Source organism: Thermobia domestica, chromosome 6 (assembly GCF_964235325.1).
Source record: "Thermobia domestica chromosome 6, izTheDome1.hap1.1, whole genome shotgun sequence".
Taxonomy (NCBI): Eukaryota; Metazoa; Arthropoda; class Insecta; order Zygentoma; family Lepismatidae; genus Thermobia; species Thermobia domestica.
The window spans coordinates 80,209,693-80,236,254 of NC_137459.1; the positions used below are offsets into that span (position 1 = coordinate 80,209,693).

At 34.6% G+C, this 26,562-nt stretch overlaps 1 protein-coding gene across 5 annotated transcripts in view; it reads left to right on the forward strand.

Moving 5' to 3' along the window:
* The window catches only part of LOC145688072 (cell adhesion molecule Dscam1-like), a 1,774,182-nt gene that overhangs the window by 863,748 nt on the left and 883,872 nt on the right, over positions 1-26,562 (forward strand). For all 5 annotated transcript variants that reach the window (XR_014131839.1, XR_014131838.1, XM_081761792.1 and 2 more), the window contains exon 7: positions 17,259-17,457. Coding sequence is in view for 3 of the 5 variants with exons in the window: in XM_081761792.1 (XP_081617918.1) it covers positions 17,259-17,457 (199 nt within the window). In the remaining 2 variants the exon portion in view is untranslated. The remainder of the gene's footprint in view (positions 1-17,258; positions 17,458-26,562) is intronic.

Below are 26,562 nucleotides of genomic sequence, written 5' to 3' on the forward strand. Positions count from 1 at the left end.
TTGTTCAAAATTATCTTAAAGTTCTCATATTACATGTACATAGCGCAGATGATGCATTTTTACTTCATACAAATTTCCATATGTTAAAGTAAATACTTCTTTCATCGTTAAAGGTCTACAACCCGTCATTCGATCTACTTTTAAATTAACTTTCTTTATATGTTATCAAAAAAATCTAAGTGACAAATAGAGTGATGGCCTAAACTACTATCTCCTTAATAAAAACAACGACATATTCACTAAAGTCACAGAATATATATATATATATATATAAGTATCATTGTAAAAAGTATCTCTATTTTTAATAAGCCTTGCTCAAAAAGAAAAAAAAAGAGTTCTAATTGTTTAGCAATTACAGTTCGAGTTGGAAAATCTTTTCTCCACGCGGTGTAAATACATTAACAGTTTTCAAATAGTTCCGACTTTATATCGCGAACGTCTTGTATTTTATTCAATGACGAAAATTTCCCTTTTGGAATCAACAAAAAATAATTTGGATGGGTCCTACCTTTCGTCGTACACACTGCTCTCACCACCAAGCTCACAACACACATACAGATGTCCCTGCGTTTACTGGCTTCCTTCTTTCGTGAGAAGTGTCCTGGATTCGGAGTTCCTCTCTTCGATTCCCGCTGCGTCCTCCTCTCAAACTGAAAGGGGCGTCGCTCTTGGGCGTCTCCTGATCCATCAAGGTGGGGCTTCTGTTGGTCCATTTCTGATAGGATGCACTCTCACTAAAAGCACTTTCAGACGTCTCACTGCACCAACATCACTCTCGGTGTTAAAAGTGTAGTGTTACACGGATAAACAGTGTTTATTGTTTTTAAGCATTGTGTATAATACTTCAAAACTGATTATGTATGATTAAAACTAGTTCAAGTGCTTTCGGTGCGTATGTAGGTTATTCTAATTGTCTGTAATAGCTCGTGATTACGTTTAAAAGTACGAAACTCTGTCACTCAAAAAAACAATGTTTGTAGGCGTTTCGCGATCTATATATATATATATATATATATATATTAGCAGCGTTACAAAGTTTATATATATATATATATGTTTATATATATAAATATATTTTGAAGAAGATCAATGTGTAGGTTACTATGTTAAGGAAAGATTGTAATATCGTACACTCGGCTTCGGTGAGTTTAGCCGCACATTGTTATTGTGAACTTAACTTTTGATTATGACTGTAGTGTGTGTGTAAGTTCCGGGTATGTTTTTGTGTTGCGGTGGTACGCTGTTTCCCGGTGAAGAATTATTTTGCGACTAACTTGGAGTTTTGAATTTTTAACCTGCCGAACTTTTTGGATACGCCTCTAACGGTGTCTTCGATTTTGTCTCTGCTCTCTTATTCGTTAACTTATTTTGGTGTCCTAAATTTTGATTCTCTTGGTCTCCGCCTATTTACGGTTTTCGGGCGTCGTTTCTCTAACGTACGTGCTTCCTTCAAATTTCACATGTTATATCGAAAATTTTTATGAGAGTTGATTTGGCTCCTAGTCGTCTCGTGCATGGTTTTGGACCATTTCTCAGTTCTATGTTAAAATTTTATCTTGGTTCTGAGTGGCGACATATGGTCTATGCTGTGATTTTGACAAATTCGCAGAGATTATATTTCTACTTGGATTCTATTCAACGTGTTAGGACTTTATTATTTTTCTCAATTTCACAAAAAGATGCTAAAAGCTGTTTTGTTCTTCTTTCTTGCGTTCACGCCGGGAACTCTGCTGTGTGTGGTCTACGTATGTGGCTTAGGCAGTGGTATTGAGAGACAATGGAAGGGTCTTTCAACTGTCCTCGCCGCACGGACAGGTATACAGAAAAAAATAACACATGTTACTTCTCGGATAGTAAGGGAAAATAAAGAGAATGTTCTTTGGCTCTTTAAACAAACAAAAATGAAAATGAAAATTATATGCACTAATGTTCATAATTATACGCAAAATTGAATTTAAAAGATTTATTTAAAAATTAAATAAAAATGGTAATGATGCAACTGTCACAGTTATCCCCCTCCTAAGATGGAGCAGATGATGCAACTTAGTTGAAGCAGATCTCCATCCTAAGAGAAACTTTGTGATTGACATTGCATCATGAATTCTAGGTGCAAATTGAACATTACATAAAAATCCGAACCCTAATCAGAAATTTTAAAGTTCACAAAAATATTCTGAAGTACATGAAAATCCTTCATAGAAAAGTTGAAATACATAAAAATCCGAACCCGAATGGTTTTTACCTCGTGTGCTCTGATCTGCTAGTGGATGGTAGGTCTCAGGTGTCGAGTTTGTGGTCAGTTCAAGCTGCTGGACACAAGCTTATGAGGCATGTTTTAAGTAATATGACTTTTATCTTAATTGTCTCTTGGAGTTCTTCTTTAATTTTCTTCCTTCTGGTCTGCATCATCGCAGGTGTAATAATTGGAACTCTTCGTTATTTTATTCTCCGCGGGATACGACTTCTTACTTTTCTTCCAAAGTGCTGGCTGCCCTAGGTAACAAAACAACAAAACAATAATATTATATCATCTTCAGCGTCTGGGATCATCGGGAAAGAGAGCATTGGTTACAGAGGGTGGCATGGAGCTTCAATTCCTCCATGTGCGAGGGCAAAGCCACTGCTCGCACTTCTGCTTTTATCCTTCGGCCATGATTCTTCTTCAGTAACACAACTTTAAAATATAAGGAGAGTAAAATAATTAAGGCAAAGTTCCATGTCGCGAACATCCAATTGTGGGAACTTGCAAACATCTTGGTGGAATGGTCATCTGCTCGCAGCTCGTAGCTCACTATTCTTTGGCTCGGCGCGTTTTCGCAGGTATCATCACCAAGGGGAAGGGGTGCGTTGAGTCTCTGCTCTAAACGCAAAACTCCACTTCAGAGAGCTAAAATCGGGAATTCTTCTCTACCGATTGCTCTGTATATAGGCACTTCTTCGTGCATAACAAAAATTATATCTCCTGGGCCGGTTTTAATGCTGGGTTGCGCACATTGGTGAACGTCTTTTTCCAATCTTCCTCTGTAATTTTTATTGCCTCACATCCGGTATCTGAAATAAAGTTAAAGTAAATACACTGGTAAACAATTTCACTTCTGGGCATTATGCGTCCATATAATTCATCTTCTTATTCTTTATGTTTATCTTCTAGGGTTAGCCACTTGGATAAAAGATGCAGTTACATTCGAATGCGCTGTGCCATATACAAAATTCACTTATATTTCTTTAATCAGTTTTCTGCTAAGTTTTCTTCTCCGCGCTGATATTTCAGTTTTCAATTCTTCTTTTCTTGCATGATCTTCTTGCAATTCTTCTTCTTTACTTCTTGCATGCAATCATTCTATTTCTGGGCTTCCATTTGTTTTCATGCCATTGTGTATTTGAGGTTGTTTTCTAGCAAGCTGTCACGTGACCTTGACTCGAACCTGGACCGTTGCAAGTCAATTTTTAGTAAACAAATGTCATAGCCGGGCGAATGGTAACAATGCAGATATCATTCTTGTCATTTTCGGGGTTTTCCTCTTTATCTCCTGGGTACCTCCAATTGTCATTACTCACTTCTTGAGTTCTCACCACTTTGATAGGGACAATCATTGTATCGTCTCGGCCATCTTTACATCGTGCGTCTAACTTGTGTTCTCCTCTCCTGGTACCTTCATCCTGAGCGGTAATACATGGCGGATTTGCTTCGTTCTCCCAGTTATCATCGCTCATCTCTTGTGTTTCATTTGGTCTGACTTGACTGTGAATCTCTTGTCGGTCACATGGACTTCTCTGGCCGTTGTAATTTATCCATGAATCTCGGTCTTCGACTTCAAGTATTCCTTTTCCTTCTACATTTCTGGAGTCTTCTGCCCATTTTCTCCATGGCTTCTGGTGATTATTCCTCCTGCAAAAGGTATGGCGGCGTTGCCATCCTGGACGTTTGTCGTGGAAACATTTCATTCTTGCATCCTTGTGCCGTATTGGCTGTATCCTTGTCTTCCCAGGGACCATTCTTCCACGCAGTTTGCGTTTAATCTTGGATTTCGGAGCGTTCACAGCGTTGGAAACACTTGTACTTATCTCTGCAGGTGGGTCAGTCTGTTTGGCCTCCTGGTGTGTATCTTGCACAATTTCTTCTGATGGGGGTTCCTCCAGTACCACTTCTTCCGGTTCGCTCCTTTCTACTATTTGACTGTGCTGTTCTCGTTCTGGAATAACCTCAGCGTCTTGCATATTTTCCTCGTGAAGTGGTTCTTCTCGAATCTCATCTGTCTCCTGCTTCCCTCTGCGCTCTTCTCGTTCTCTTCTCATTTCTTGGATGTTTTCGTCAAGCTTCTTGTTTACTTCTTTTATTTCTTCTCGTAGTTTTCTTGATTCTTCCTTTTGGTCTTCTTTTTGTCCGTCTAACTTCTTGTTAACTTCTTTTATTTCTTCTTTGTGCTCATCTAACTTCTTGTTAAGTTCTTCTTTTAGTTCTTCTTTTTGTTCTTCGAACTTTTCCATTAGTGTCCGGAACATGGCTAACACATCGTTGTTTGCGGGAGTTCTGGTAGACTCGTCTGGCTGCACTTTCCTTGGCGTTTCTTCTGATGACTGAGATCGCCTTTCCTCAGTAGACGCCACTGTTGTGTTTAGGACGCCGCATGTAACACATTCCAGATGGGAAGATGATGGGGTTATTTCTTGCTCCCAGACATCTCTGCCGCAATCTGGACAAATCTGTTGCTCTCCCGTCAGCATCTTGGTCCTTATTTCTTCTGTCTGTGCCCGCAGTCTTGGCATCTGAAACTAAAAATACACTGCTTTTGTGCCGAATTATTTTTGCACACACATTAACGAATAAAAAGTATTTGTTAATTACTAAATTATTTTTTAAAAACAGTATTCTTGCAATATACTAATAAAATGTCTAGTTTCGTCGCTTATAATTGTTCACACACACAACACGTTTTACGTTATTTATATATTATTCATGAAATAAGCCTGAGTGTACGATCTTTTGCAATAATTCCAAAGCACAGTAATTCACACCTTAAATCATCTTCTCTTAAAATTTACTAAATGCTATACTTAACCTACATTAGTATTAATACGTTTCTAGCTTAACCCTATACATACTGAAAATTCAAAAAGTAAACGAATATATGCACTCCTTAAATATAAACTAATAAAAGAAAAGTTATTCCTATATAGATATATGAATGGATATCTTACAAATACATGAATGGTAGCAGGTTCGAGTTGATTTTAGCAACTTGTAGTTATTATCCTATTTCTATTTTCCTCACCTGGTTACCTTATTTTTCTTCTTTTTCTTCTTTTCCTTGTTCAATCACCCATTTTCAATACAAATAAATTCTGCAAACTGAATATTCTCTATTGTTAGCTCAACGTAAACATAAGTTACATTCTTCTGGCTGAAAAAGAAATGAAATTGGAGGGGAAAAGAACGTTGATCGTTCCTAGAAGTACTGTTCAACTTGCGTTGAATTTAGTTCGATTCCAAGGCTCATTATGTAGCTGATGATAATCTTAGCAAGTAGTTACTTTTTTTTTTTATAATGAGTTCTTAAAAATAATGGAGTTCTTTGAAGCGTATTCGTCGAGACTGTAAAGTAATTATCGTGTCTGACGATTAATTATCGCATCTAAAAATAAATTATCGAATCTGAAAGTTAATTAGCGGGTTTAAAAATTAATTATCGGGTCTGAGCGTAAATTATCGAGTTCGAAAATTTATTATCGTGTCTGAAAATAAATTGTCGAGTTCGAAAATTAATTATCGAGTCTAAAAAAATTAACTATCGAGTTTAAAAAAATTAACTATCGAGTCAAAAAATTAACTATCGAGTTCCTGTTCGGATGCGCCATATTTGTAAAATTTGAAAAATGAAAAGAGAAAGATCCCGGTGGTGATCGCTTGTAGCGCCAGGTTTTGTAATAATAAAAAGAAAAAAATTGAGATGGCGGGTTTTGGGTTCATATTCCGTCTGTCCCTATTTATTCCCTGTGCACCACCGTTAAAGTCTCCGTTCCTCGAACTAAAATGGTTTGTGACTCGATAAGGATTGATCTCACGGTTAGGAAATCCTATCTCCCCGCGGTGTCCCAGGGCTTTAGGGAAACAAGATCCCTCTAAAACCGTGTAAGCAAATGAAACTTGATATTATTCGCATACGTATCCTGAATTCACGTGCTGCAACGCTGAAAGAGAATTTTGCTCTAATGTTTGGTTTGTGTGGACGAACTAGACTGACTTTCACTTTCCAAGTGGACTGAATAATAATGGTAGTAATAAGAATAAAACCAGAAAATAAACGAATATCTAGAATTTAGAATTTTAGTTGAAAATTCTGAAAATCAGTCTAATCCCCACTAGAATCGAGAAATGCTTATATTGCCTAATTTGCCTAACAGATCCTTTGGAAACCAATGTTATGCTTAAGGTTAGGGATACAACTTGTTTATGAAAGAAAAAGCTTACGAATTTGATTAACAATGTAATAAAAGTTTTAATGAGCAAATGAAAACAATAACAAAAAATGTTTTCTAAAAAAAAATAAGCAAGCTGAAGGTTAATATTGAATTTTGGGTTTTCTGACAACAAATGTTCAGAATAAGGCATAAGGCCTTAACACAAAAAAAATCAATTTAAGTAAATTACATTGAACTATGTAGTGAATGAATTGTTATCATTAACCTGATAATAATAAACAATCTGTGGAATTGATGTTTATAACCAGTGCTAGATGCAATCTTACATTGTTTACATTTTATATATATGGCTTTCCTGATTTACATAGATATCATACCAAACTGGTTAAATTACAATTTTGCATTTGAAAAATACCTAATTATTTGACATCGCATGCTAAGTATATAGTTTACGTTGATTAGCTGATTTGTTTTGACTATAACCTTTTTAATATTTACGAGATTAAGATATTACATAGCTAGACGGAATTTTGAATATAATAACCTATATTTTATTCGGGTGAAAACTAAGTATTGAAATGATTTAAAATGAGTTAAACTAGTTGAAGTAAGTGAAAATGAGTTGAAGTAACTTGAACTAAAATAAAATAAATTGAGAAACAAGTCATGACTTTGATTTGAGATTTGTGGGAAGTATGAAAGAAACATAGAATGATCCAAAGGAGTTAAATAAACCTACTGCCTGACTGCTAACCATTTCTAATTATTTAAGTTAATAACTGAGAATGAGAATAAGTGCACTAAATATGCACTTTGAGATTTACCTAACAAGCATACACTATCAAATACATAAAATCAATGAGCGTAGCATTACCATTTCGTTATGCATAAAGGCTACATATATATACTCATATTAACACAAGTAAAAAATTAATAGACACAAACATATATAGATATATATATATATATAAAATCATAAGTAAATACATGCATACATACATAAAAATCAAGTAACATATGAATATTAATAATAAATGTCAAGACGTCTCTCGAGATTTTTAATCTGAATATATTGAGTTTTTCGTGATTTTTCTCTTTATCATTAATAGGATTGGTATACGGCCGGACATTTTCATGTATTCCTCTACGTTTGTTCGTCTAGTTTATGCGCATAAACGTCTGATCGCTCGATTGTTAGAGGATCAGACTGACGTAATAATTGCGGCTTTACTTAGCCTACTTCGTATTTTTCATCCGTATTCTACCTGACTGTACTAATGTCGGTTCCGCTTTATTTATGGATTACGTATCTCCAACCAAGAAAATGATTAATTGCGAGACTAGTCGCATATACATCATAGTTACTAATTAATCCTTTAGCTCTCTTACGTAACATATTTTTGATGACTCATTACAATATTATTTATTAGAGTTTTACTAGTATATAGATCGAAATAGACTCATTTAGTACGTTCACTTCTATGCAAAATTACTTTACAAACACTATAATCTCTGGACAATTAAAGCGATGTCTTGAATATATTTTCTAGGAATATCTATTGTGTCTTGTTCAAAATTATCTTAAAGTTCTCATATTACATGTACATAGCGCAGATGATGCATTTTTATTTCATACAAATTTCCATATGTTAAAGTAAATACTTCTTTCATCGTTAAAGGTCTACAACCCGTCATTCGATCTACTTTTAAATTAACTTTCTTTATATGTTATCAAAAAAATCTAAGTGACAAATAGAGTGATGGCCTAAACTACTATCTCCTTAATAAAAACAACGACATATTCACTAAAGTCACAGAATATATATATATATATATATATAAGTATCATTGTAAAAAGTATCTCTATTTTTAATAAGCCTTGCTCAAAAAGAAAAAAAAGAGTTCTAATTGTTTAGCAATTACAGTTCGAGTTGGAAAATCTTTTCTCCACGCGGTGTAAATACATTAACAGTTTTCAAATAGTTCCGACTTTATATCGCGAACGTCTTGTATTTTATTCAATGACGAAAATTTCCCTTTTGGAATCAACAAAAAATAATTTGGATGGGTCCTACCTTTCGTCGTACACACTGCTCTCACCACCAAGCTCACAACACACATACAGATGTCCCTGCGTTTACTGGCTTCCTTCTTTCGTGAGAAGTGTCCTGGATTCGGAGTTCCTCTCTTCGATTCCCGCTGCGTCCTCCTCTCAAACTGAAAGGGGCGTCTCTCTTGGGCGTCTCCTGATCCATCAAGGTGGGGCTTCTGTTGGTCCATTTCTGATAGGATGCACTCTCACTAAAAGCACTTTCAGACGTCTCACTGCACCAACATCACTCTCGGTGTTAAAAGTGTAGTGTTACACGGATAAACAGTGTTTATTGTTTTTAAGCATTGTGTATAATACTTCAAAACTGATTATGTATGATTAAAACTAGTTCAAGTGCTTTCGGTGCGTATGTAGGTTATTCTAATTGTCTGTAATAGCTCGTGATTACGTTTATAAGTACGAAACTCTGTCACTCAAAAAAAACAATGTTTGTAGGCGTTTCGCGATCTATATATATATATATATATTAGCAGCGTTACAAAGTTTATATATATATGTTTATATATATAAATATATTTTGAAGAAGATCAATGTGTAGGTTACTATGTTAAGGAAAGATTGTAATATCGTACACTCGGCTTCGGTGAGTTTAGCCGCACATTGTTATTGTGAACTTAACTTTTGATTATGACTGTAGTGTGTGTGTAAGTTCCGGGTATGTTTTTGTGTTGCGGTGGTACGCTGTTTCCCGGTGAAGAATTATTTTGCGACTAACTTGGAGTTTTGAATTTTTAACCTGCCGAACTTTTTGGATACGCCTCTAACGGTGTCTTCGATTTTGTCTCTGCTCTCTTATTCGTTAACTTATTTTGGTGTCCTAAATTTTGATTCTCTTGGTCTCCGCCTATTTTTCGGGCGTCGTTTCGGGCGTCGTTTCTCTAACGTACGTGCTTCCTTCAAATTTCACATGTTATATCGAAAATTTTTATGAGAATTGATTTGGCTCCTAGTCGTCTCGTGCATGGTTTTGGACCATTTCACAGTTCTATGTTAAAATTTTATCTTGGTTCTGAGTGGCGACATATGGTCTATGCTGTGATTTTGACAAATTCGCAGAGATTATATTTCTACTTGGATTCTATTCAACGTGTTAGGACTTTATTATTTTTCTCAATTTCACAAAAAGATGCTAAAAGCTGTTTTGTTCTTCTTTCTTGCGTTCACGCCGGGAACTCTGCTGTGTGTGGTCTACGTATGTGGCTTAGGCAGTGGTATTGAGAGACAATGGAAGGGTCTTTCAACTGTCCTCGCCGCACGGACAGGTATACAGAAAAAAATAAAACATGTTACTTCTCGGATAGTAAGGGAAAATAAAGAGAATGTTCTTTGGCTCTTTAAACAAACAAAAATGAAAATGAAAATTATATGCACTAATGTTCATAATTATACGCAAAATTGAATTTAAAAGATTTATTTAAAAATTAAATAAAAATGGTAATGATGCAACTGTCACAATCATCGTACGCTACCTGGGATGGATGATAAACTAAATATCTCCAGAAATACACAAGCAATTAAAAAGCATGAAATGCGTGTCCAAAATTTTAAAAAGGCTTAGCATAAAATAAAATTGCTTGTATTTACATTTCAATGCGAGCGTGGTAGGCCAATACGATACGGAAAGGAAAGTTTTTGTGTTTTGCAACAAGAAACATCTTCCCTAGAATTGTAAAGCTCAAGTAGACAAATATATTTGTTAAATGTCACGTGACACGGACATATTAAGTAAAATCATTATTTCACACTAGAAAACCTGATAAAGCGCAAAGAAACTTAATTGATATACAGGACTATTGTAAATGATCCTCCCGATTTCAAGGGTTAATAACTCACGAGCGTTTAGTGACAATGACTTCCTTTTTATTTTAAGATACAGAAAACTCAAAATTATTTTTTGTTTACAAAAATATGCTTGGTATGTTTATTGTCAAAGTTGCTCAAGATGAGTGCCGTTTGTAATTCAAAATACATCAGTTTGATAATCTAATTCTTGGCACACTCTTTTTTACATTCCACAGCCAGGAGATCCATCTGCTTCTTAAATGCATTCTCAAAGTTTAGTTTAATTGTTAGGGATGGTTGACTGATACACTTGGATTTAACATAACCCTAACGTCGTTGAAAATTCCGTTTCACATGAATGTAGAAAATAAAAAGCAAAAAAAGAAACATTGCGCTGTATTCGTTTCCTGGTATCTAGATTTACTGTTACCCTTGTTACGGAATGCGTAACTACACATCACCTTTACTAGCCACGTAGTGTCTCCCCCTTTTTTTTGCTTTTGTTTTTAAGAAATTGATTATCATGAGTCTCCTTGCCTCTCGCGACTCGGTTGTCTAAAATTAGCAGATAAACAAAGTGTAACTGATGTTTTACAGCATGTGATCAAACTGCGCACCTTTCTTAGTATGACAGTGAGCAATTCGATGGTAAAACATAAATACTGCATTCCTGATGACGCCCAGTTCAATAAGAGCAAAATCATCAATAACTCTTTGACGAAGATTATCCAAAGTGGTTGGCATTATTTGATACTCGTGTTTTTAGATAAACCCATAAAAAGTAGTTTACTGGCGATAAATCAGGGGGACAGGGAACCAGCGGGCTACTCAATATAACCTCTTCTTCAAACCTGTTATTTAGGAAATTCCGTGTTAAGAAATTGCCGCATATTTACACGGTTGTGCGGTCCTTCACATCTCGCTGAAACCATCTGTGGGCAAAATTTTCTTCTGCAGTATATCTTATTGTTGGAACTACTTGATTTCGAAGCATCTCCTCACACGGTTCAGAAGTCGAATTGTTATTAATAAAAAATGGACCAATTATTGTATATTTAACTACCGCCCAGATATTCAACTTTTCAAGATGTAGAAAGTGTTTTAAAGGACCAATGCGATTGCTGTAAAATCAAAACCTGCAATGACTTATGTTAATGTAACCGGTTAGGTGGAACGTGACTTCATCAGAGCACACATTGCTGGTAAGAAAAGTAGGATCGTCATTGATTTATTTCATCATATCTTCACAAAATTCTACATCCCGCTCAAAGACATTCATCCAGCTGGTGTATCAGATAAACTTTGTATGGGTAGAACTTCATTTTTTTTTCATTCTTTTCGCAGAAATGTTACTAATGTCATGCTGCTCAGCAGCTTTTTGAATGCTAAGTTGAGTATTTTCAACAAATAACTGCAACATCAAACTGTTTGTCGTCGATTTCGGTCGACCAGGAATGTTACAATCCTTTACAGTTACCGTTTCCTCGATGCGTCTTACGATGCGCTCAACAGTAGATCTCGAAATGGGTTTGTGTGGAACGCAATTTTTTTTCGTTAAATATTAACCTCACTTCAGCACATGACCTTAGGTTATTGCTCCATCCTCGTATCATCGAGAGCGTTGGCACTTTACTTTGAGAGCTCTAACACAAATCACTTGAAATGCAGCTTGAGTGTTCAGAGGTTATCTGTAATAATGCTTACTGCTACCAATATCTAATGGCTTCTACGTTGCTGGACCGTAATTTACAATCAACCATAAGAATTTACAGAACATGACATATTTGAATTCACAGAACACGATATGTGATTTATTCCACTAAGTTTATAAGAGCACATTTGCTCTCTTAGATGTACGGATCAACTTCACATGTTCATATTTACTTTCACTTCTCAGATGGAGTTACATGCAGCTTCAAATCAAATCGTAATTATGGACATCTACATCACTATAACAACAAAATGATAATGTCCATATGAACTTTAATAGATCCACTGATCAACCTTACATGTTCACTTTCACTTTTGCCTCTCAGGTTTATACATATCTACATAAACATGACAAAAACTAATACCATAATTCTCTTTTGACACTATGTCCGATTATCAATTGAAACTTCATGTCCCAACGAAGAGCTATAGTTAATCAACTTTCATAGTGTCCACAAGCTCACAGAAAAAAATATCAGTTCTTGAAGAATATTGTTACAAACATGTTCATAACTTTATTTGTTTGCAAGTCTTAGCACCAACATCACACAGCATGTCCAGTTCTTGAATCAAGTTTCATTTATCAACCTCAGATGATATTATAATTATAACAATTATATAATTATAACAATAACAATTATATTGTTATTATTATTATTATTACTGCGATTTATATGTTACCTAGGAGCAGCGGCGCATATCTGTCTTCAACATTGGGGGGGACGGGTTCCCATAATCTTCTTCTTTTTTTTAATGATGCTCAAAATATTTATGAAGTTGAAAAACATTGCTATGGAGGATCAGAGGAGCAGAGTTGTCATCAATATTGGAAGGCGGACAGATTTGAGGCTTTTTCTGGGAGAAATCAATTTCACCTCACTTTCCTTTCTGGCAATCGGATGCAAATCACATTTTTCCGCAAAAAGAAGATTTCAAATCGAATTATTGAAGGGGACAGTCCCCCCAAGTTGAAAGATTTAATGGGATAGATCTCCCTCATCCCCCCGTGATTTGCGCCACAGACTAGGAGGACAACGAAAAACATACATAAAATAAAAGTTGCGTGTTTTCGGTCGCAGTATCCGATTCTGCATTAATGTAGAACGTTTCTATTTGGAATTTTCAAATTGGACCCTGGGGCTCTATGATGGGACCCCTGGGGCACTTGTTGTTTACATAATTTTATAGGCTCTTGACATGGGTACATTCTTACGTAACTAGATTTGTCACATTTTTTGTCATTTCGGAAATATTTGAGGTCACAAAGTTGGGAGACATACGTACTCTGATATTCATTTTTTGCGATTACAGCGCCATCTATTAGAATATCGAAAAAGTGTTTCATGTAAAAGTTTCTTAGTTTTGATCACAGAATCAAAATCTGCAATAAAAATAGGGGGTTTCTATTTGAAATTTTCATGTTGGCCCCTGGGGCCCTATGATGGGACCCCTGGGGCACTTGTTTACAGAATTTTATAGGCCCCTAACATAGGTATATTTTGACGTAACTAGATTTGTGACATTTCTTCTCATTTCGGAAATATTTCAGGTCGCATAGTTAGGTGAGACCTTGTATATAGGGGAAAATAGTACACAGTGGATCATTGTACACAGTGGATCAGAAGGCGTTATTCATTTATTTATACCAAGAATTCAACTAGCGAATGTCAGTTATTCTGTTTTCACGTTACACACTTATTAATGAAATGTCAACAACAATGGATGCTTCATACTTGTGGTGAAGTGAAAAATCTGTTTTCCTCGTGCTAAAGTAAAAATAATAATAATAATAATAATAATAATAATAATAATAATAATAATAATAATAAGTAACATAAGTGAATGCTCTGATTTTGTGATTTACCTTGTAATTTAAAATATCAAGGACATGGGAAGTAGGTATAATGTATTTGTAATATAGAATTGTTTATTTTGTTCTTCTACTTTAATAGTTCCTTGTCGTGGGAGATTGTTTGGGTTGACAGCAACAAGTACACAGTGGATCACGTCGGTGTGGTACACAGTGGACTTATCCACTCTGTACCTCATTGTGTTTATAGAAGTTCAAGTATTTGGCATATTCATTTAGAAACACATCATTAACTTGGGATCTTACGGAACTTTTGCTATCATGTTGCATGTTACAAATGAATGGTTTGGCCACGAGGAAATACAGGCAAGGCAACATGAAAGACATTTCGATGAGAGAAGCAGTGCAGTTAGTGGTAGAGCAGTGATATTCTATTAGACGTTTTGGTAAATTGAAGAACATTGATTACAGAACTTTGAACAGACATGTCATAAGAATAAGAAAGTACCAGGTGACAATGCTAAAATGAAGCCAAATTATTCTGTACGACAAATTTTCTTTTTCAGAGTTGGAGCATTTATTTCCGAAATATATAAAAATGTGCAACAAAATGTGTTAGTCTACCGTAGTCGTGATGCATTTGGCGTATGAAATTGTCAAGAACTACAATATATGGATTCCCGCTTCGTCGGGAAAAAAGCACAATTTCAGGTCTAGAGTGTATCGTTATAAAGATCTTAGTATTAGGAATCCCGAAGATGTGTTGGAAAGCGTCAAGGACTATCAAGATTGTTGTCATTCAACAAACACAATGTTTAGGCATTCTTTAGCAATTTATGTAACTTATCTACGAAATATCCCAAATTCTGTAGCCTTTCACGTATTTCCAACTTAGACATGAACTAGAGCGGTTCAGACATCCAAGAAAGTAATAGCAGAGAAAGAAGCCAAGCAATTAAATATATGCATGAGTGGCGAAATTGGGGTCCTCGTTATGACGTGTGTGACTGTGAGCATCGGGTATATTTTTTGTCACCAGCTATGGTTCATCCTAGGAAATATTTTGAACAGCATATGATCAATGAGGCATCGCCTAACCCACTTAGTTTGAGAACTCCATCAGGAAGGATGAATGAAAAATTGTTACCACATTCTAGCAATAAAATACAATCAGTTGGATGTGCCTGTTTTCGTACCATTGAAAGCACACTAAAATGCAGCTGTGGATACTTGATTGTTACAAAACCCAAGAGTGCCCATGTTAATATACGAAGCAGCTCAATCTTGGGAATAGTATTTGCACGAGCAGTGATTCCAACCAACATCAAAGCAGGTTTTAGAAAAACAGGAATGTCTCCTTATGATCAAAATGTATTTACAGACAATGGTTCTTTTCTACGCTGTATGTACGCAAAAGCAGATACAAGATCAAATCAATGTACCTTCCTCAAGCAACAATCCTTTAATTCAAGAAGTAGAGAATGTAGATGCAGATTCGAAAGAAAATGCTTTCCAGAAAGAAGAACTTAAACAGTGTTTTTGTGTCACCTCAAGAAACATCGTAGAAAGAAAGGCAGAAGCCGTTTCCGGAAAGAGCCAAACGTTTTCAAGGCAAAGCCAGTAAATAAGGGGAGTCCAAATTCAGCAGCATTCTGAAACAAAAAGGATAAAAGAAAGACGTTTCGTCTCGAAGAAAGTGAAAGAAAATAGTAGTTCAACGGAGAATGACGATTTTCAGCCAATTGTATTATAAGATTTTTCAGATGATGATGATAGTTTAGAAAATGAAATCTTTTAGTTTGTCACACGATTATGCCCCTCAGGCTAAGGAAGACGGTCGATGTTACTTTAGAGACAGAAACTATTACTTATGATGATTCGAAACAGAGTCAAAGAGAAGTTCAACCTGGTGATGACGTTCTTGCAAGATTTCTTTCACGGACACATTATATTGGTCAAATCACGACTAGGAAAAACAATGAAAATGACTTTAGATATCGTTTCTACGAAGCGAGAATATACCTGAAAGTTTCATCCAACCAAATAATCTAGATATTTCACCCATACACAATATCTGAATAGTAAGAGGGCTTCCAAAATCTCTTGACTAATAATTTGCATAATCAGACAAATTGAATCCATTACAGAAAGTTAAATTCTCAATTCTTATAACAAATTGTTTATGCTATTGTGCATAATTACTTAAACTTCTAAATTTACTAATCCGGAACCAATGATTCTCTGTACAAGATATCAATTTAATTGTCTAAAACTTTTGTTTAAAACAGTCGTTTGTATTATTTATTTGCGTAATCAATTCCTGAAATTAATAGTATGCTATTAAGATCTTGTAATACTCCAATTCCAACTTTTATTTAGAATTTTAAAATTTATTTTGTATTGTGAGTAATAGTACAGATTTTGACAATAATGCTTACAATTAAGTAGATTTGGAGATTTTTAAATTATGGGCCCCTTTATTATACGTTTCTATTCATTACTTTCAATACATTATTCCTTTGATCCACTGTGTACTACCTTCCCCTATATATAAATATATATATATATATATATATATATATATATATATATATATATATATATATATATATATATATATATATATATATATATATATATATATATGTGTGTGTGTGTGTGTGTGGATGCGCTCCTGCATACATTCACAGGAAATTTAATATAATTCATAAGCTTATTTCAAAAATATTGAGGCGTATCTATTCATTTTAGTTGGTAATTATATCAGTATATGTGTACCTTAAGTATAATGTACTAAAATACACACTTCAGTATTAAGTATTAAAAGTATTATTCATATTACCACCTCTGCCAAAAGCTATACCCATTTAAATAAAAGTTTACAATTGAATGCAGGCTATATTAAATGTTCTTTTGTTGATATCATACGACTGTCTTTACTACCAGCTTTAGACACACCAAACACCTGTTTCAACTAGGATTATATTAAGCACTTCCCATGAAACGTGATTTACGCTTTCCCATTTTTAAAAATTATCTCGCATTATTGCAAAAGAAATAATGAGAATTTTGAACAAAAGATTTTATGACATCATTTTCAAGTATCTTAATTTGAATTGTTTGATATTAAAAATAAACGCGTAATGAATTTTCTTTCAAGAACTCCTTGACAGTTATTGCGATTTTTTTAATAATAATAAAACAACCGTATATTAATACCGAATACAGACGCGATATTATTTGCTGTCTTCTATTTTATGAGTTGGGCTATTACTGTAGTTTTGTTAGGTAACGATCCACTTAACTTAGTGATTCTCGTATATGATTTATTATTTCCCATTGTTCTATGTGTGTCATTTTTCTTTATTTTTTTCTCAATTGACTTATAACATCATTCTTTATATGTTTTTTTTTTTCCCTTAGGTTATTGACTGGATATTAGCAGATGGAAGTACTGTACGAGACATTCCTGGGCTTCGAAAAATTTTACCTAATGGAACGTTGGTGTTTGTTCCTTTCCCTGCAGAGGAATATAATTCAAATGTTCACAGCACCATCTACCGGTGTGTGGCATCAAACAGTGTGGGTACCATTGTGAGTCGCCAAGTTCATGTCCGAGCCGGTGAGTACAAAATCGTATTTTTTTTTACACTGTCACTTTTTTTTATTCTACTTACCCCTACATGAGCTATCCTTTTGTTTTCCCAATCTACTAAGATTCCTTTTCTCTCGCTTTTAGACGCTGAAGGAAGTTCGTGGTATCTGGAATTTACGTACAACATCATGTGTCAGAATTCACATGTTTAAAGGTTGAAGGTATAGCACTGCGCTCTGTGAAACTAATACTACAAACTAAGTATTACAAAATCAATGTATCTAACAATCAATATTAAATTTAATGTTTTAGCCGCTGATTTTTTGGTAATTTATTTTAGAATTTATTTCAGAACAAGAGGTGAAACGAATATGAAGGATTGTAATATTGCAAATTATAGATGCGTTAAAATGACAAATAATACTTTCGATAAAGTGGATATTTTTAAATATCTGGGATCAGTATTAACAGACCAAAAGGAAAAAAATAAATGTCTAATAAAAGCAAGAAATTCGTGTTATCTGCTTTGTCGTTCAGAATCTTTTGTCGTTGCGAATTCTGTCGAGGAATTTGAAGCTTAAAATATATAAAACAATACTCATGCTTGTTGCCCTGTACGATTGCGAAACATGGTTGCTTCCTCAGGACGAAGAATGCAGACTGAAAGTATTTGAGAAAAAGATTCTGAGACGAATATTCGGACCCAAGAGGCAGTGGCGGATCCAGGGAGAGGGTGATCGGGGCGATTGCCCCCCCCCCCCCCCGAAGAGGAAACTTTCTTTTATATATATATAACCCATCCCAGAGTTTGAAGTTCTTAAAAGTAGCTCTAAGTAGCAGTATGACAACCCACCGCCCCCCCAGAAGTCTGTCCTGGATCCGCCCCCGCCAAGAGGAGCATGAATGAAGAATTGCTGAAACTTCATAACTAAGAATTGCGTAATTTATACCCTTTACCAAACATTGATAAGATCATCAAGACTAGGAAGATCAGGTGGGTAGGTCATGTAACCAGAATGGAAGAAAGTATTAACGCCTTCAAATTTTTAACTGGAAGTCCGATTGAGAAACGACCATTAAGAAGACCTAGAAGCGCATGAGAGTACAATATTAAAATGGATCTCGCAGAAATGAGAATACAAAGTAGAAACTGGATCCACTTGGCTAAGAACAGAAGTCAGTGAAGATATTTGTGAACGTGGCATTGAACCTCCGGGTTCCATAGGTCAGAGAGAGAAAGAGAAAGAGAGAGAGAGAGAGAGAGAGAGAGATAATGGAATTCAACTAATATCCGTGTGGTAATTGAAGGGGGGTAAGGGGAGAAATTCTCAGGCACCTCTGAACACTTCCCTGGAACCTCATTCCCTTTATATTTTCTAAGGGGGGAACTTGGTAATAACATCAAACCTTCATGTGTAATTACAAAAAAATAAATAAAATAAATAAATAAAAATAAAAATAAAAATAAATAAATAAATAAATGTATTAATATGAAATGATCAGTTTTTCAACTTCCTACTAAGGAATTTGTATCGAAATGGAATCTACTCCGAGAAGACAGAGTACAAAGTTACAATTACAATTAAAATTACAATTATGAGCATACTTTATGGAGACTCTCACAAAGGGTATCCAAGCACCTTTATACTCTATATACATTAGAAAAACTGATTTTTCAAGTCTTTTGTGAGAAAAAATGCCGTGAACTGAGAAACCATAACCTTTTGCATGCTGTACAGGACAGTGGCGTATTTAGAATTTTCTTTGGGGGGCAGTTGCCCACCTGAGTTTGAGAATTAAATACATTTTAATATTTTGTCAAATAGTATGCTTAAAAAAAAAAACATGAAACTCGTACGTCGGTGGAGGATTTTCCTCCTCCCTAGACAAATCTGAAATGACGCTTCTGCAAACACACGTTAAATATTTGCAATCTCGTTTCAACTTAACTGATTTCATTTTAGAAAAAAAAAATGGAAATATTCAGTTTTATCTGTCTACTTTTTTTTTCTTTTTTGAACAGAGAGAAAATTTTCAGACAAGTTGAAGTTGAAATATACTGATTGCAGTTTTAATGGCAAGAATTGCAATCTGGTGAATCTTATGTGATATGATATACACAAAAATTTAGCAGTGAATCTAACCTTTTATTCTATTCATAGAAGAGAAAGAAGCATCATCTTGGCGGCCTACTTATTCTATTTCCCAAGCTACTTAATCCTCCCCTCTTGATTTTCTTTAGTTCAAACATTTACCTTTCTTTGAAACTAAAGGAGTGTTCGAAGTGAAAAAAAAAAAAAAAAGCAGAGGCGATATGTTTTACTACGATTTTGACTCGACATACCGGCTATCTAAATGTTGAAATGCAGTGAGGGTATCTTGCCTAAAAGATTACATTTTTATTTACATAATGACTGAAAACCGTTGGAGAACTTCTCTGTAGTACGGGGGGAAGGAATGAAGAGACTTTGATCCTCTGCCAACAACTTTCTGAAAAAAAAGTAAAAGAAAATCTCCTTATGTTACATTATAGACAATTATACACTAAAATGCTCAAAAGCCGAGTTTTTATATTAATTTCCTGCGGGAAAACTCCCGAACCCTCTATTCGACTGATGAGTATTCGAAACCCCCGGAAGATTCGCCCCGCACAGCAGAAAAGCCATACATGGGCCCATGCTCAAAACACAATATATATATATATATATATATATATATATATATATATATTAAGACAAGAAGACATACACACACATAAGAAACAGTTCAATATGACACATCAAAATACTTATCGGAACTTCTTTGAAGAGACCTCATTTTAAAAACAAAAGATAAGAAAAAATAACAAAAAAGTCGTTGTCAAATTAGAAATAATTTCCACATAGGAAATAAAATCTTTCTTCCTGCAAAACTACTCGTCAATTTCTGTATATAAAAATGGATTTATTGAACGTATTTAGTGGTTACTTTCCAGTGACGGTATGTCTGGATTACTAGAAAAAACAGAGGTGATATGGCATACCACCGCATACCGTCTCACTTCAACCCCTGAACTAAACGATGAAAATATTCCTTTGCTATAATAATTAAAGTCCCGTTATATTTATATCCGTGCAAGTTGGTGTGGAACAGTAGTTTCGCTTATCAGATTCTCTTAGTTTTGGTGTTACTGACGACGGCTGACTTGAATCACAACTAACAATGGTCAAAAGTATAGTAGGAGAAGCGAAAGACAGTAACAATTAAAAACAGAAACAGGAGAGTAGAATGGACCAATGAAAGGAAGAAAGAAAGAACGTAGTTCTTACATGGAACGAGATTTAACAAATGAGGCGCCTACGTAGTATCAAAAGCAACTTTTTTTTTTTTTTTTTACCGAAATTGAGTTATATATCGCTTGTTATGTTTGAACTAAAGGAATTCCATTGAAACATAATTTTGTTTAAAAGTTTAATATTTCATACTAGAAAACTAGTTCAAATATGTGACTTTGTACGCGTGTATATGGAGCTTCACTGCACATTTTGCAAGATTACTCGAAACTAAGAGAAATGGATGTGGCGGGTTTTGATACTAGGTGCCTCAAATACAGTATTATTTATGAACAAAGAGCATAAGAATATGAAAAGTCAATTAAATTGTTAGAAATTGTAAGAAGGATTATTGTTGAAGGTACGTGAAATGCAAAAATCTAACAAATTTATTTTTGGGAGGATGCTTGAGCCCGATAGCTCTCTAAATACGCCAGTGGTACAGGGGTATTTTCCTACGAGTAAAAGTTTCTTTTGAAATGCGTTGAGAAATTACCGCTTAGTCTGCAGGAGTACTCCCCTAGTGCAAGTATATTTTAGGCACACACTATCCCCCCCTTCACCTCGAAGTGTTTCAATTTCCACACTGCCTAATATGGCAGAAAACACAACATATTACACTTTCTCAACTTTTAAAGTTATCCTATTTAAAGTTATTCATAATTTGTACTTGTTTTGGAAAACACTTTTTTTTTTTCGTGTTCGTATACTGCAACTGCATTCGCAATGATATTTTTTTATTTTTTTTTTAAACTTCCTTATCGCTTTCAATCGGCAAATTTTCTTCTGAGTTTAACACATTATAGTGCAGGTAGTGATATTTATTAGCAGCAGACAAGCAAGCGCAAGCGCAGATTATGATATGTATTAGCGTGACTATTTATTAGCGGGAATTAATGTGACACATAGACTGGCACGTTTGTCGTCTATCAGGATATTCCATTCGACAAAATCTAACTACTGGATGAACGTGTTTCGGTATCTGACAGAAAACATCCAAATATTAGCAAATGATGCTCCAGCCTGTAATGTTTTCATTCTGGCAGAAAACAGCTATTTATTTATTTTTGTGGCTAATAGTTGTTTCTGATGGAGCCCTTCAGTTGCAAATGACATTCATATATATAACAAAAAATAGCACAATATACAAAGTAATGCTAATTTAATTACTGTATAAGGAAATATAACATAGTGCAAGTCAAGAGCCCCTTCCCATCCCTCATAAAATGAAACCGTGTGCAGATCGTCGGAATTGGTAATTGTATAGACATGTTAGGCCGAGAGGAAACCATTATTGTGCGTTTATAGATCTGGATCATTCGTAATAACGGATACAGAATGCGTATGCACAAAACACACCTGAGACGTTGCTTCGTGTTCACACAGCTTGGGAAACGCATCTGCAGACATGTATAGCGCAACACGACCAGCACCTTGAACATATTTTGTAATAGGTAACGAGTTTCGTGTGATTATAAATTCATAGTTATTACACTTATGTTAAATCTGATTACATCATTACATTTCTCTTATATACTTCTAGCCCTCTTTGGTATATCAAATAACCTTATTTGCATTTAAACTTTTTGTGTGAGATTTAAAATGGCGAACAGCACCATAAAGGATCTCCTTCGGCCTAACGTATTCCTTCAGTTACCAATTCTGCCTATCAATACTCGTTTTCCTTTTATGAGGGGTGGTAGGGGACTTTTGACTCATCCTGTATATAAAAGGAAACCTGGGAACTCTCCTGTGATTTAAGCACTCAACTTACCTTCCATTCACTTTCAAAATTATAATTGGTCCTGAGGAAATTCAATTCTAATCTATACTAGAATATAAAAGAACAGAAGTGATTCACTCGTCAACTCGTCGACCATGATACTATTGGTAGAAGTGTGAAATTTGAACAGAATACTAATTTTGCTATGGAAGCAAGAAACAAGAAGTGACTTTTCGAAACAAAGATTCAGAGAGAGGTAAGAGGAGTTCAAGTTTGCTATAAAAAATTGAGAATCTCACGAATCCCTGAATTAAGGCATATGAAACTGGCATATAGATTATTCATAACAAATAAAGAAGTAGTCATACATGCCTTAGAGTTTTCGAAAATTCCACACCTAATGATTTTTTTTAAAAATAATACTCGAATTTCTCTTCATCGACGAATGTGAGGATTTGCTTAAGCTTGAGGAGTGAAATGTAGTGTATACACTTCTAATTTTGAAAAGGAAAACATATTTCCACGTTTTCAAAAATGCCACTCATAAGGGGAAAAAAATCAGGATTATTTCATATCCGAATTTATCTTTCTTTATTCAGAAAATACCGAATATAAGTATTTATTTAAGTTGGAGGTGTAAAATATCGTATATAAACTATTATTTAAAACTAAATTAAGACGTGTTTCAGCATTTTCGACAATCTCTGGCCCTAAGAAGGAAAGCGGGCAATTTCTGTAATATTAAAATCTAAATCTGTGGGTTACGTTTTATCATATCATTTAATTTTCAATAATAGAGGAAAATCTTTCTTCCCTGTGCTCATCCAATCACAAAATGGCATTGGGAGCAATCACATAAGACCTTTTCCAAGTGTCAACTCAGGTGTGAACTCAGCACGTCTCCTTATTTTTCGATCAGCCTTATTCTTCCAAGATCACTATAAGTATTTTTTTAAGGAAGTGGTTCTTTATTATATATTAAAAGTATGAAGAAATTAGTAACTAGTTCATTTTTAAAGATATATATTACTTACAACTAGAAATATCGGCATACAACTGAAGAAAAGGCTGATGAAAACATATATGTGGAGTATAATACTGTATTCATGTGAGACATGGACACTAATAGATGAACAATGGAGAATGAAAGCCTTTGAAATATGGTGCTGTAGAAGAATGATGAAAATTAGATGGAGGAACAAGATGAAAAATGAGAGAGTGTAGGAAATAGTACAAGAAAAGAAGTTTATTGAAGAATATTTCTAAAAGACGAGACAGGATGATTGGACACATTATGGGACATAAAGGAATCTTGCAGCTAGTAGCCATGGAGGGAATTGCAGAAGGGAAAAACTATCTAGAAAACGGATTCGATTGAAATATGCAGCCAAAATAACACAAAATGTAGGGAAGAAAAGCTACAAAGAAATGTAAAGCCTGATCTAGGATAGGGAAGGATGGAAAGCTGGGTCAAACCAATCGAGAGATTACGGACCTGAGATGATGATGTAGACAGAAAGTGTCGAATATCAAGAAAAGCTTAAGCGTGAAGTGTAAAAATTGGTGTATAAGCTGCTAAGAATAATACAATAAATCCTATAATATTGAAATTATCCGTTATTTATTCATTAAGTGCTCGAACTAAAGAATCCTCTAAATTGGAGATATGAAATTTGATATGCAATGTTCTCATCAGAAATTGTCTAACACGTGTTTGAATGTCTTCCAAAATTCCACTTCTAAAAGAAGAAGGATAAAAAAAAAGAAGAAAACAATATCCAGAATTTCGTATTTATACTTAATACACATTCATCCTGTGTAAAGATCTGGCACTTTAACTATTGAATAATACAACACAAATAATCGTTAAAAATAATAATGAATAGTTTTGTAATACAAGTTATTTTCAAAATTTGGTTTAAGTAATTTGGTTGATTAGAAAACAAATGCAATTTTTTAGTTTAACATCCCACGGTTTTGCCCCTTAGGCGAAGAAAGACAATGATTAAAGCAAGTGAATGACGGTGGAAAAATGAGTGGCATGGGAAAGTGGGAGGAAACGGGGGTACTCCGAGAAATTCCACGACCACGACGGTGCCCACTAAGAACTTACTTGGCAAAGGATCGAACCCGATACATCACGCACCAGAGGTAGGCGCTCTACCACTGAGCCGCCGTGCCGTCTTGGTTGGTTAGAGTTTAGCGCAGCGTTTCGCAAGCGGTGTGCCGCGAGGAAATCGAAATAAAATTATTAATTCATGGCAATCAAATTGAAAAACATACGGGAAAATGCGTATTTGTATTTCACATTACTATGAACCTCTACTATGAATCTACAATTTTAATTTTCATACTCGGTTACTTTTCTGTACATTTTAAATGTTGAAAAAGTATTTGTTATCATTATTATGACCATTATTTATTCTTTATTGTTGCAGACTGTTCCGTAATATCATTCAATCTTTTCGACAAAGCAAACATGCATACAAATGCGTTTTAAAAGTAAAAGAGGTTTGATTGTTCGTTCGTTATTTAGTGATCTTCCTTCTTAGTAAAAGGTTGGATACAGTTTTCGAAAAAGAAAGTGTATTTTTAAAAACCTGAGTCTTATATCTCATTGCAATTGTTTTCTATTTTTCAATTAGAATGAAAAATAAGCATAATAATTTACCGAAAACCAGTCATCGAGCTTTCTTCTCTGTGAGGAGATCAGTAATCACAGAAATAAATTACCACGGTATTTTATAGATACAAATAATAATAATAATAATAATAATAATAATAATAATAATAATAATAATATCTACATAAGTGTGCCACGAGAATTCGTTACACCTGTAGTGTGCCGCAAGTTGAAAAAGGTTGGGAAACGCTGGTTTAGCGTTTCATTCAGCAGTGATCTTACACGAAATGTGGGCCTAATGCTTAAGGTGAAGAGCAAACCACTTAACGTCCTGCTTAGAATCAAATTTGGGTCTCCCGGGTCGAAGACGCGAACGCTGATCATATAACCACGACGTAGTTGTTTATTAGATTTAAGTCCCAGTAATGAACATAATTGCAAGTAAACGAACGAATAAAAACATTCACGTGTTGCAAACTATGGGCAAAGCAATATTTCTAGCTGTGCAATAGTCTCTGAAGGCATATCTTATCGCTCAATCTAATTGTTAAGAAAATTGGCTGTTAAGAAAATAAATACAAATGCATCCCCACAGCCATAAACTACTAACGTGGTTTCTAGTAGAATTTTCCAATACTTGCATCACGCAATTGCCTTATTGCCTATAAATCCCAATTACGATGTTAAAAGATATAAGAGAAAAAAATATGTAACGAAGTACCCTTTATTAGAAACTTTTTTATAGCTTATCCCATTCTATTCCGTCAGATGCTTTTATTTTCCTAGAATTTGCGAGACGTTCCAAATGGCACCAGCCCAAATGAAGTTACAATTTCTATCGTACAAAAAATACTGTAGAGTAGCACATTTCAAGAGGAAATACTCTTTGTTTGGTTCCAGCTAAACTTTCATAAAATGGTTAAAAGTAATACGGGGAAAAACACAGTGTTTGTTATCCTTTTCAATGTCTAATTGCCTACATAAAATGTTGTACACCCAGCAACTCTGAAATGTTTAATATGACAATGATTCTGATTAAAATTAAACCTGACTAATGTATTATGGTCATCGCATTATATGTAATGATCCTAATTTATAAATATTAAATTATTTGAATGGCTACTAAAGGCCAGAAAGCTAGTTTAGTTTGAATTTAAGAGTTGTAAATGGCAAACCAGTAATATCGTCCCATAACGGATTTATACTAGTATCTTTATAGGTCAAACTACAATGGCTATATGTTTACTCACTGCTTGTATGTTCTACATTTTATTCCCAAAAGGCTAACAAATAGATTCTTACCATAAACCCAATCCAAGGCCCCACCACCATCCAAAGTTACAGATCAAAACTTTCTGCTGCACAAAATGTTTAAATTGGTATGTTTACTGTGGTTAGAAAACTTTTATCTACACAAAATAATGATAGAAACACTATATATATATATATATATATATATATATATATATATATAT